The sequence below is a fragment of the Saccostrea echinata genome, unplaced genomic scaffold, assembly GCF_033153115.1.
Source record: "Saccostrea echinata isolate AGI-Se365-2 ecotype Australia unplaced genomic scaffold, CSIRO_AGI_Sech_v1 ptg000033l, whole genome shotgun sequence".
Lineage (NCBI taxonomy): Eukaryota > Metazoa > Mollusca > Bivalvia > Ostreida > Ostreidae > Saccostrea > Saccostrea echinata.
In genome coordinates this window covers 31,732,443-31,744,316 of record NW_026889782.1, presented here as the reverse complement: position 1 = coordinate 31,744,316, position 11,874 = coordinate 31,732,443, and the positions used below count along the sequence as shown (strand labels likewise).

Below are 11,874 nucleotides of genomic sequence, written 5' to 3'. Positions count from 1 at the left end.
TATGTTAATTCTTATTTGATATATAAAACCATAACAAAAATGTGGATTTTAGAAGAGAAAACTACGTACTTATAGAATGAATTACAACGGTTGTAACAACCATACACATATTTCCGTGTCAAGGCGATGCCTTGTAAAATAATGAGAAAAAAATTAAAATACTTTACCAAATTATGTGGACGTATTGCATAAATACACTAGTATTTTAAAATTTTAATGCAATAATATATTTATGTATCAGTTTTATTTTTTTTATGATGATTTATTGAGCAGACTTCTACATGTATCTGTAGACTTGCCCCGGCCGTGATTATACTTGGACAAGATGATACAAAAAGGCATTCATATTATTTGTTATAGATTAAATTTTCACAACCTGATATTTAAGTAATATGCTGTCATAGTTTTTATTAAACAGACAAATGAGAGAGAGAGAGAGAGAGAGAGAGAGAGAGAGAGAGAGAGAGAGAGAGAGATTTTAGCCCCCCTTTCCTCAAATGTTTGTACCTATATCAAACAAAAATTCTTAAATTTTTTTCTAAATATTTCAGGCAGTGAAAGTAACCATTTTTTATCAACAAATCCATTTGTTTACAGTCATAATCGGTTTTCATTTTCCTGCTTCAAGTTCACACGAAGTCCACGAGCTTGACCTGTCAATCAAAATCATTCGACACTGTGCAGCTGTGAAAGTCTCGTGACACCGAAGAGAAAGTGTAAAGTTTTAACATTTTTTCTTATCCTTTCTAGATCTGATTCCAACATTTCAAAAAAAAAGGTAATAAATGAATAAAATACATTGGGAATAAACACTTGGAATGATTAAGTCGCTTGAATTTGAAACATGCTCCCTGCCAATTTAAAATATCACCACCGGCTCATGTATATTTTGAACTACTATTGTTAAATGACTTTGTTTAGATGCATGTTTGTTTTGAGACTGAAATATTTGTGCTACAAAACACATTAACTTTTTAAATGTTGATTAAAATACACTGGAGATGCTAACTAAGTAACCGATCTAGGGGAAGGGGGGGGGGGGGGTTGGTCTTAATCATATCGAATGGCAAACATATAAATTTAAGGTGAAAAATATCATTACTGGAGAATCACCTTGGTTATATTAATGATAATCATGTTATAAAGGCATTTCTCTCTCGCTAATTAAAGACTTCATATATGTAATGTAGAAAAAAAATTCTATAATGTATTAAATTTTAAACAAACATTTTTTTTAAACCACACTATCAATTTAAATCGCGCTAAAGATATTTAATTAACTGGATATCCGCAGTACTGTTTATAATTCTCAGAACTAGTTCTAACATGTATTTCTGTATCTAAAAAAATGTGTTAGAAATAAATATTTTTATATTTTTGCTGCAGTTGGTAAATTAATTGACTTTGATTATTATCTATCCATTAACGATTTGTCGTCTTTAACATAACAACAAAATGTTGCAGTGCTTGAAGTATCTGTATATTTCCCGTATTTTTTCAGCATCGTTCTACATAGGTACATACATAACAACATTTATTTTCCAGATAAATTTAATAAATGATCACACAGCAAAGTAAGTATAATAAAAATATAATTTTTCCCCATGAAATAATTATTCTTTAAACACGATATGTTAATTATTAAATTCAAAACCTGTAAATCCTTACTTTCAAAATGATAAATCCTTTCACCTCAGAGTTCCGACTGACAATAAAGACTGAACGTTAGGTGAACGCTGAACGCAAGGTGAACGCAAAGTGAACGAACGAAGAGCGAACGCTGAACGCTTTGTGAACGATGAACGCGAGCGCACGGTGAACGCTGAACGCAAAACTGTGAACGGAGAGCGAACGGAGAACGCACGGTGAAAGAACGGTGAACGCACGCTGAACGAACGGCGAGCGAACGGAAAAATGGGAAAGTAGAACGTTTCAGGGACTGTATCATCATTTAACAGTCAGTGAGGTTTTATCATCATGAGCGTCTCCGTTATATCTCTACCATTCGTAAGGAGCGGATACCAAGGCCTGTACCAGACTGACAGGGACCAGGGACCATTAAGGAAGGCGTAGTTACAGTCGTTAAACCACCAGCCTCCTCCTCCTGCATAATTAGCACAGTTATATCCAGACCTGTCGTTATCTCTGTCTGGTGTAGTAAATGACATCCCAGACAGATTGCGGTAAGAAGAACTCGTGTGTAACATACTGTCGCCTGTAGAAGTAAAATGGAAATTAATATTAATTACACCAAGATCTTAATTAAAGAAAAAAAAATATCGTTAGCTTTTTTCAGTTCATATCTTTCTATTGTCAACATGATGTATTTGAATTGTGTATACCTCTTCCGGGAATTCAAACAAGTCATTTTAGACTTTGAAATAGCAATACATCATTTTTTTTATGTGGATAAGAATGATTAGATAAAACGTTTTGATTTTTTTTTTTGGTTATAAGTATTACTTAATCTTTATTATACTATTCTCAAGAGGAGGTTTTTATTAAGTTATAAACAACAAGTTAATAAATAGGAATTCTTCAAAATGATCTGCATACAAACATTTATCCTTTTCAATATTGCATATCTTTTTACAATATATACATATGTCCACATATTTCATCAATATCTGGCTTTGAAAATAATGAACTCAATGACATTTAAATAATGGTCAAATTTAATTAAAAGAAATGGTTTAATGCTTTATTAAGAATGTTACACATTAAAAAAAAATAAACTGCTTAATTAAAAAATAAAAGGAAATGGTTGATCTCTCACACAAAATAAAATCTTGGTTGAATATCGAATGTCATCATCACAATATCAATCTTTATTCTCAAGCAATGCATGGTTAGCTAGTTACAATTTCTGACGTATACAGAATAAAGCATGCTTTTTTTTAATTCAAATTCTTGGTAATAACATACAAGTAGTATAAACAATTTAGGAACTGTTTGATTTATTTTTGTAAACCACTCTTAACGAAATTTCATACAATAATGTTTTCTCAACAAAAGGAAGTTTAACCATAATTTAACATATCTTATCACTCTTTGATCAAAGTCAAATTGTGAATTGAAATTTATTCATTTCCAATGTATATTTTACGTAGGAACATAGAAGTAAAATTAATTATCAAGTTATGGGAATAAAATCATAGGAAATTCCATATATACTCAAAACAAAAAGAAGAACAAAAAAAAAAAAAAAAGACCCCCCCCCCCCCCAAAAAAAAAAAAAAATTATAATCATTCAGATTGAACATGATAATTTAATTTTTCAGTTTACTTATTTAATTTATTTTTTTTTTTTTTATCTTATTTTAATTTTCATTAGTAAAGCGTCTTGTGATAAAAATCAAAGATTTCTCATATTGCTGTATTGAAAAGTTAATGGTGCTTGGACACAGATTTGAAGTTAATATTTTCTCAGATTTTCTGTATAATTTCATGACTTATATGTTGCTATAGCATTTCATACTAAAATATAATAAAAATCTTATTTCATCTCGAAGTTATTGAAACTTCAAATTTCTGGACGCGTTTGATTGACACATCCTTGCACTTTCACAATTTTTAATTTTATTCTTAATACTTAAGAAAAGTGGCAGTTTTGTTGTGTATAAATGAAAAGTATTAAAACTATAATCCAGAAAATTCAGAGTAGAAATGTTCGAAAGCAAAACCCTCTCACAGTATTGTCAGTCCGTGCTCAGTGGTGTGTGCAGACTTTAACAATTGAACTCACCCGGTGAATCGTAAACATTAACAATAACAGAGCTCGTGCCCTGTTTACAGAAACAGTTTACGTTTCACGGGTGTATTCAATTTGTTAAACTCTGTACACAACACTGAGCACGGGCTGACGAAATTAGTGAGGGGGTTTGCTTTCGCACATTTCTACTCTGAATTTTCTGGATTATAGATGTAATGTGTTTCATTAAAACAAAACAAAATCGCTTCTTTTCTTAAATATTAAGGATAAAAATAAAATTTGTGAAAGTGCAAGGATGTGTTAAACAAACGCGTCCAGGAATTCGTAGTTCCAATAATTTCCAGATAAAATAAGTTTTTAATTATATTTTCGTGTGAAATGCTATTGCAATACATAAGTCGTTATATTATACAGAAATTTTGAGAAAATATTAACTTCAAATCTGTGTCTAAGCACATTTAAGAATAATACCACAGTTTCTCTTGGTCCATACAAGGTAAGAACTTTATGACTGTATTACAGTGAGTTTTAATATCGCGTATGTTTTCCGTTTGCATCAATTGCAGCCTGAGCACGCCGTGTCTTAGAGTTAATAAGCTAGTTGATGGTAACCTGAGGGATATTGTTCCATTTCTGCAACAAGGCCTGCTCTAGATCCTGGATGATGTCTGGTGGATTGGGACGGCGTCAAACTCGTTTATCCAGCTTATCCTATAGATGTTCTATTGGATTAAGGTCTGGTGAGAACGCTGCCATGGAAGAACATCTACGTTGTTCGTCTGAGGAGAAATCGAGCACACCCTTGCCATATGCTGCTTTGCGTTGTCCTGTTGCAGAGTCAGATTGTGCTGATGGAACAACCTAAGGAGCAAGGATTTCATCGCGATATTTTAGTGCATTCATATTGCCATGAATTACGTGGTGAGGTGTTCGCCTTCCGAAAGTAATACCTCCCAACACCATAACGTTTCCACCACCAAAGCGATCTCTTTCAATTACACAACAGTCTGCAAAACGCTCATTCTTCCGGCGATACACATTTGGACGACCATCAGCTCTATACAAGTTGAATTTCAGCTCATCTGTGAAGAGAACTTGATGCCATTGTCGTCGCCTACAAATTCTAGGGTCATGCCGTCTTAACCAATACATTTGTCCCTGGCGACATCTTTGCGTTATTGGATTTCCAATGTACGGACGTCGTGCATGAATTTCAGCTCCTCGCAGTCTGTTACGAACAGCTTGGGCACTTATACGCTGATTTCCTCGTCCAGCAATTGCAGCAGTAGTTTTTACAGCAGTTCTGAATCGATTGCACAGATGCTTAAGGCGGATCTGACGGTCCTGCCTGGGAGTGGTAACCAGCGGACGGCCAGTTCTTGGTCTGTCATCCTTGCTTACTAGCTGTTGGAGACGTACGTTAAACCACTGCACAGTCGATTGCAGTTGCAGCTTCCTCTTGCGTAGCTCCGGCTAGTAACATCGTTACAGCCCGGTTGCGTTCATCTGTTTAGGCGTGGCATTGCAGCATCAAACAGGCAATAAAATCTTTAAAATATGGTTCAATAGGAGTGTTTATAGTTTTTTTTTCCTAAATCCAAAATATCAATGACAATAGACCCCAGATTTACAAGAAATCGTGCAAAACACTCTTTTCATAAACATGAATTATCAAGAGAAACAATTCGACACTTGGGTTTTAAAAGCTTATGTTGTTCTTTAAATATGTCACAGGTATCCATTGATAAGAAAGTTACTTGTTCCATGTACTGTTTCAAAATTTCTTTGATTAGTAAAAAATTGTTTCTTTTTTTGTTGTTGAGTATATCGATTTGCTTGAAGTTTGTTAGTTAAAAACTTGTGTAATATGCTCAGATGGAAAAAATAACAAAAAATGTTCCGAAGGAAATAGAATGGGTTCAGCAATAGGTGTATTAGATTCTAATACATGGCAGAGGCATGCATTACGGATCCGTAATGCATAGGTGTTGGTAGAGCTACTTTGCCATCAGGCATACCGCATATACAAAAAACCTGTATTTCTTACAAAGTATGTAATAAATTATATTAGCTATTCGGAAAATTGCAAAGGGGTGAAAATATGAAGAAAAAACATAATACTATTTTTTAAAGACGTAATATATTAGTTTTTAAAAATCGTTATAAGTTGTTTAAACTGAGGGGAACAAAAGAAAATCTGTTGAAATACATTGCTTTTATTTAGTAATTAGTTAGCTTAAGTTTTAGACAAAGATGCTAAATAAACTGCTTTTGGTAGACAGGACATCGGATTAAAATTCACAAAACTCTTTTCAAGAAATATTATGTCTCATTTTTACAAATTATCTCTCTCTCTCTCTCTCTCTCTCTGCACATTAATTACATTCACACTTTCTACCTGTAAATTACCTAAGGCTCCTTTAGCTGGCCCTCCAAGAAAGAGTTTGTAGTTGTCTGCTTCATCAGAGATGGAAAACTGATCATATATTTCATATAAATCTGCACCATTCCGTAATTTGATGGAGACGTAGAGGGATGAATTCCTTCCCTTGGTAAGTTGGTGAATCAAGTCATTTCCTTCAAAATATCATTGTAGGAATATATTAGGAACAAAAGGGATGAGTTCTTTCCCTTGGTTAACTTGTGAATCACGTCATTTCCTTAAAAATATTATTGTACGAGAATATCAAAGACGTACAACACAGTGGGGGTGTAAACCCCTGCTATTTCAATTAAACTTAAATCTAACAAGACGTCAAATTTGACGTTAATTATTAAGCGTCAAGATGACGAGTAATACGATCCCGATGTATTTAAAAGAAAAACCGATTCCTATCATTGATTATTTGCGCGTTTGCATAGCCTCTTCCCTTCCCTTAAAGGTAGATAAACAAGATTAGCCCTGAAATGTCTTTAATTTCATCGATTAAATGTATTCGAGATCATACCACATCATTTTTTTAAAATCTGAAATTGGCTATATGGCCTTCCGATCCTTTTTTTTAATTTTGAAAAAAAAATATTGAAAAAATTATTTAAAAGTTTAATTATGGTCACCTTTTTTCAGAAGTTCACTGACCAAAGAGGAACAGTTCTAAAATGTAGGATCTCTGTTCGTTATCTACATCTTTTTTCATTATTATATTTGTTTTACCTCTGACTAAAATGACTCTCATTGGACAAGGGAACACAATTAGCTACATTCTCTTTTACCGTGAAATAGTTTGCAGTGAATGAACAAAATTCCAAATGCAATATAGCGGATAAATCTACGGAATGCCATCCATATTTACAGAAAGAAGCAATATGCTTATACTATATTTCGCTTCGAAAATTAAGAGATATATTGATGTCTTCACGTCTATGGCAATTATTCTTTTTTAGTGGCATATACAGTAAACAAGGAAACAGCGAAGGCATCAGACTTGCACAGACAATAAAATCCTTTAGTTGTTAACTGTAATTGTTCCTGGCAAAACAAACACCAATAAGGTATGAGAGTGACTCTGTACAGAAATGTATCCTTTTGTTCAGTCTCATAGACGTATTGGCTTCCTCATGACACATTTGAGATTCAACAACATTTCATATATCTGTAGATAGTTACTTTTAACACAATACTCGTAAGCGATAGTGGGGGGGGGGGGGGGGGTTCGAACGATCAGATATAACTGCGATAACTGAATTTATACAAAAATATGTATTAAGAATTTGTAATTACTAAGAAAATAAACATTCCTTAAAATAAATATAGACAAATATAGATAAATACCTATCCAATAAGAGTCTTCCACGTTCCCAAACCCTGTTTTGTACTCTACCCATGTCTTGTTAAAGTCCACTACTCCGCTCCTCCGTTTTTGGATCGCCTAGGGATAACCATGCATGAATTACATTCATCTCATTCTTATTTATCATTTATCACCGTTAAAGGTTTACGTTTTACTGTGTGTTCAATGTGTTTAATCTGCACACATCATTGAGCACGGACTGAAAATACTGGTTAGTGGTTTTCCTTTCTCACATTTCTATTCTGAATTTTCTGCATGGATTATATTTTTAATATTTTACATTAATATACAAGAAAATTTCTACTTTTTAAAAGTATTATGGATAAAGTTTACTTCTTCAAAGTGAGAAGGTATGTGTCAATCACATGCGTCCCAAAATTTATAGTAACTGTTTTAATAATTTCCAGATAATAGAAGATTCTAAACAGGCTGTTATTACATTTCGGTGTGAAATGATGATATCGTTCTAAAAATCAGAAAAAATAGTAACATATCTATGTCCAAGCCCCTTTTACCATATATTCAAATAAAAAAAAATGTTATTAATATTTTAATTCAATTAATTCAAAAAAGACAAAACTTCGCTGTAATTCTTTATTTTTTTTTAAAAGCAATGCAAATATTGTTGTAATGTTCATTTTTTGTTAAAAACGCAGGTAGGTTAAGGCTTCCAGTAGAATATGACAGTGCACTCTGTGCCTTCACATCTCCGAACTACCAAAATATGACGTCATAATGGAAAATGACGTCAGGTCACTGCAAACTTGAGGTGTTATGACGCGGAGAGTGCATGTAAAATGCTAAATAGCTATTACAAAATTCACGGGTCGTTAAAGGTTTTTTAAGTCTTATATGTCCGAGTATTTTAAAAATACACCGCTTACCTACCCTTGATTGAAATTCTTCATGTGCAAAATGCTTAGGAAAAATATACTTTTGAAATGTACTCTGTTTTATACCCGTGGTTGGAGGTAAAATTTATTTTGTGTGTATAAAGGAGTCTGGCGTAGGTGATTAATGAGGATTAATCTGAGAATTTTTGTGGAAATCTGTAAGAAGAGGTTGTTCTCTAACTGAATCTTGCTTGGGAAAAGTGTGTGTTGGCTTTGTTTTAATACAGATTACGATATTGTGTGGAAAATACCCTCAAATTTGTAGGTAAGTTCAATTTCTCAGGAAATATTTTGTACCCAAGTAATACTACGACTTTTCCCAAGCACATTTCGGATACATAAGGATACGATGAGTTTATTTATATAACAAAAATGTTTATAATTATTGTGTTAATCAGCTGCGCCGAAGCGATTTATATGAAACACTTCAAAAAATTATAAATGACCGTCACGTGATCAACAAAGTCATGTGATATCATAACAAATACGCTAATATATAGCCGAGGAAACCCTTTATATAAATTGGAAGTACTAAAGTTCAATACTTCTAAATAAAAACTAAAACCGACCTCGCAATGACATATTATGTTTTGAGCGCTTTTTAAAGCTTCGGGAAGCCTTAACATTGCTGCGAATATCAAAAGAAATAAAATAATCTTGAAGCTTTTTAGACATATTTCCCTGATTACCTTATTTTTTATTTTATTTCATTAAAAAACTTTAATTCCACAAATTTAAGAGAGAGAGAGAGAGAGAGATCTTACTGTCCACCCTCCTCCTTCAGTCACCATATCACAGTATACGTTAGTTAAGCTGAGGTGACTTTCGTTTTCGAAGGGATTTATTCTATATACACCGGATTGTATATAACCCCTGAGAAAGAGGTGCCTGCAATCTCTATGTAGCTTTAAACCTGTATTAAATAAAAGCTAATTGAAGAATGCTGCTACTGCTACTGATGATGATAAAAATAATTAACTAGGTAAGTAATAAATAAACAAACAAACACATAAATAAATAAATAAATAATAGTAATAATAACAATGACATAAAGAAACAGTGGAATTACTCTTTAGTTTCCCCTTGAAGACGAGTTGATGACGAAAGACCTTGATAATACTAGTATTAAAATAATGATACTAAGAGAGAGAGAGAGAGAGAGGGATATTTACCTTTCCCGGTGGTTAGATATTCATAAATATCGGTTATGTTTTCATTCATTGTTTTAATCATCTGATCCCATTCTTGTAGTCTCCCCTGAGGGATGAAGGCATTCCTATTATTTTCCTGAGTTATAGTATTAACCTGATATTTCAATGTTTCTACCGTCTGCTCCAAGGAAGAGACCATTGTTTCAATAGGTTCCATTCTTCGCTTCACATCCTCCATTAAAGACTTAACATCTTTGACTACACCTAAGCGGATGAGAGTTTCTTGGTTGATGATCTGTCGAAGAACGTCTATTTCCTTGATGTCACGTCTTTCATTTATCAGAACAGTAGAGTTGGGATCATAAGTACCGGTTAGCAAGGAATCTGATATAGCTTTGGAAATCGTAATCAGAATCGTAAAGAAAATGAAAAACTTCATGGTTTGAACGTACAGATGAAATGCTAGAAATGCTAGTACTAGGACTAGAAATCACTATGCCCCTAGAAGATGACACACTGTATATATAGAGACGTTTGGGAATTCCCCAAAATTAACCGCAAGATATCACAATAAATTTAAAAGTAGCTATTACAAAACTTTTAGTAATGACGCATATTTGAAGGAGTTTTTTTTCCTCGTTTTCTTCTTAAACTGGAAATAGTACTTTAGAGAGCAAGTCAAAAGCAGTTGAAACTCCTTGGTTTTTCCTCCATGTTTATTTCAGATGAACCTTTTTAAGGTGTTATTAGCTTAAAATTTATTTCTGGATCTGTGGTGTTGTTTTTTTTTTTTTTTTTTTTTTTTTTTTTTTTAGAGAAAAAAGATTTGTTATGTCAAGATATTAAAGTATAGCTAATTTTAATAGTCAGGCTTTTTGGCATCCCCTTTGTGGTGGAAGATTTTCTATATTTTTTTTCTTAGGAGAAATTTTTCCTTGAAACATGTGAGACATTATTGCGTTCTGGAGATTGTGACGTTTCTTTCTGATACTGATTCGAAAATTAGCGCTTGCAGATATCGTTGAAGGGCAGTTTTCATATATTACTGGTCACATTAGGCTATAATGAATGAATTTTAAAATATTTTTGTTTACTTTGAAACATCCTTAAAGATGGTAGTGGATTAGCAATTGAAACTTGTCTTCAATAAAATGAAAACCATATATCATTCTGTTTTTAGTAATCCATACGTAATAAAAAGCAGAAAGATTACTTAATAAATATGGGCTCTGAACATGTAAAAAAATTGCATTGTTTTTCAGGACTATGCGTGCCACAGCTACTATATAAAAGTTCAAGAGATTATAGAGGATGGCTCTTAATATGTACTGGATCAAGCTGATAAAGCAGAAAACAGCATATTTTTGTTTGTTAGGCTTATTATTACAATTACATTTTAGAGGAACATTGATTTAATTCTATAAATGGTCATCAAACTAATACTTTCTAAGGACAAAATTCTTCAAATCACCCCAGTTTTATTCTTTTATATATATGTATATACATTTTATCACAAAGTTAATTTCTAATTATCAAACCTATACTAGATTACAGAACTCCAAAAAAATCATAAATACTTACCAACAAAAACACATAATAGGATCTTGTGTATGCTCAACCTAGTCTCTATTTTTTTTCACAAGAATATTAACAGCAGTAAAGGAGACCTCCTGGAGTCCTGTAAAACAACATATTCGAGAAGTGTTAATAGATATGTGTCCTAAGAAAACAAACACAGGAACTTACACTCGGAATTTTTAGAAAAAATTTAAATTAAAAAAGTTTACAAATTTACAAAAATCAATAGCATTAAAATGTACGCCTCTTCGACACTTTATACATCACGAGAAATTAAAGACAAGGGCACCGTTTTACAAAGAACCAAATAATTATGAAGTACGTTAACTCTTATTCGAAGGAACACAATCTGCTGCATTTTGATAAGCACGTTTGCCAAAATATAACAATTATGTGAGTGTACTTTATGATTGGCAGTTTTAACAAAGTATAATAATATGGACAATACATTAATAAGAAGCATACATAATGATAAATCATCCGTTGTTTTTGGAGATTGTTATTTTTTCCCAGTTTAGCCTTGGCGATATCATGCAGTAGTGGCTTTGTATCTCGTAGATTTATTTTCAATTCTTTCTGGATTCCGGACCATTTCGTCCATAGACCATTCTAGTACAATATATTCGCTCTGAAAAGTATGTGCAACGCTTAAGAAATATAATTACTGTCGCAAGATTAACCAGGTCATGTAACAAATCAAAAATGTTAAAAATAGCTGACATATCCTTCAAAGCAAATTTGTAAATAGC

At 32.7% G+C, this 11,874-nt stretch overlaps 1 protein-coding gene across 1 annotated transcript; it reads right to left on the bottom strand.

Annotated features, from left to right (window-relative positions):
* Window positions 1–7,543: 7,543 nt before the first annotated feature.
* LOC133198419 (uncharacterized) lies at window positions 7,544–9,986 on the bottom strand. The gene is made up of 2 exons (XM_061334514.1): window positions 9,569–9,986; window positions 7,544–7,581 (listed from the first exon to the last, which is right to left on the bottom strand). Exons 1-2 carry the CDS (start codon window positions 9,984–9,986, stop codon window positions 7,544–7,546), a joined length of 456 nt encoding a protein of 151 aa, XP_061190498.1.
* Window positions 9,987–11,874: the final 1,888 nt, after the last annotated feature.

Bases quoted from the DNA above. Each gene is read 5' to 3' on its own strand.
- LOC133198419 (XM_061334514.1), bottom strand. From the start codon at position 9,986: ATGAAGTTTTTCATTTTCTTTACGATTCTGATTACGATTTCCAAAGCT. The intron at 7,582-9,568 runs GTAAATATCCCT...GGTTATCCCTAG, and splicing joins ATATCTAACCACCGGGAAAG to GCGATCCAAAAACGGAGGAG.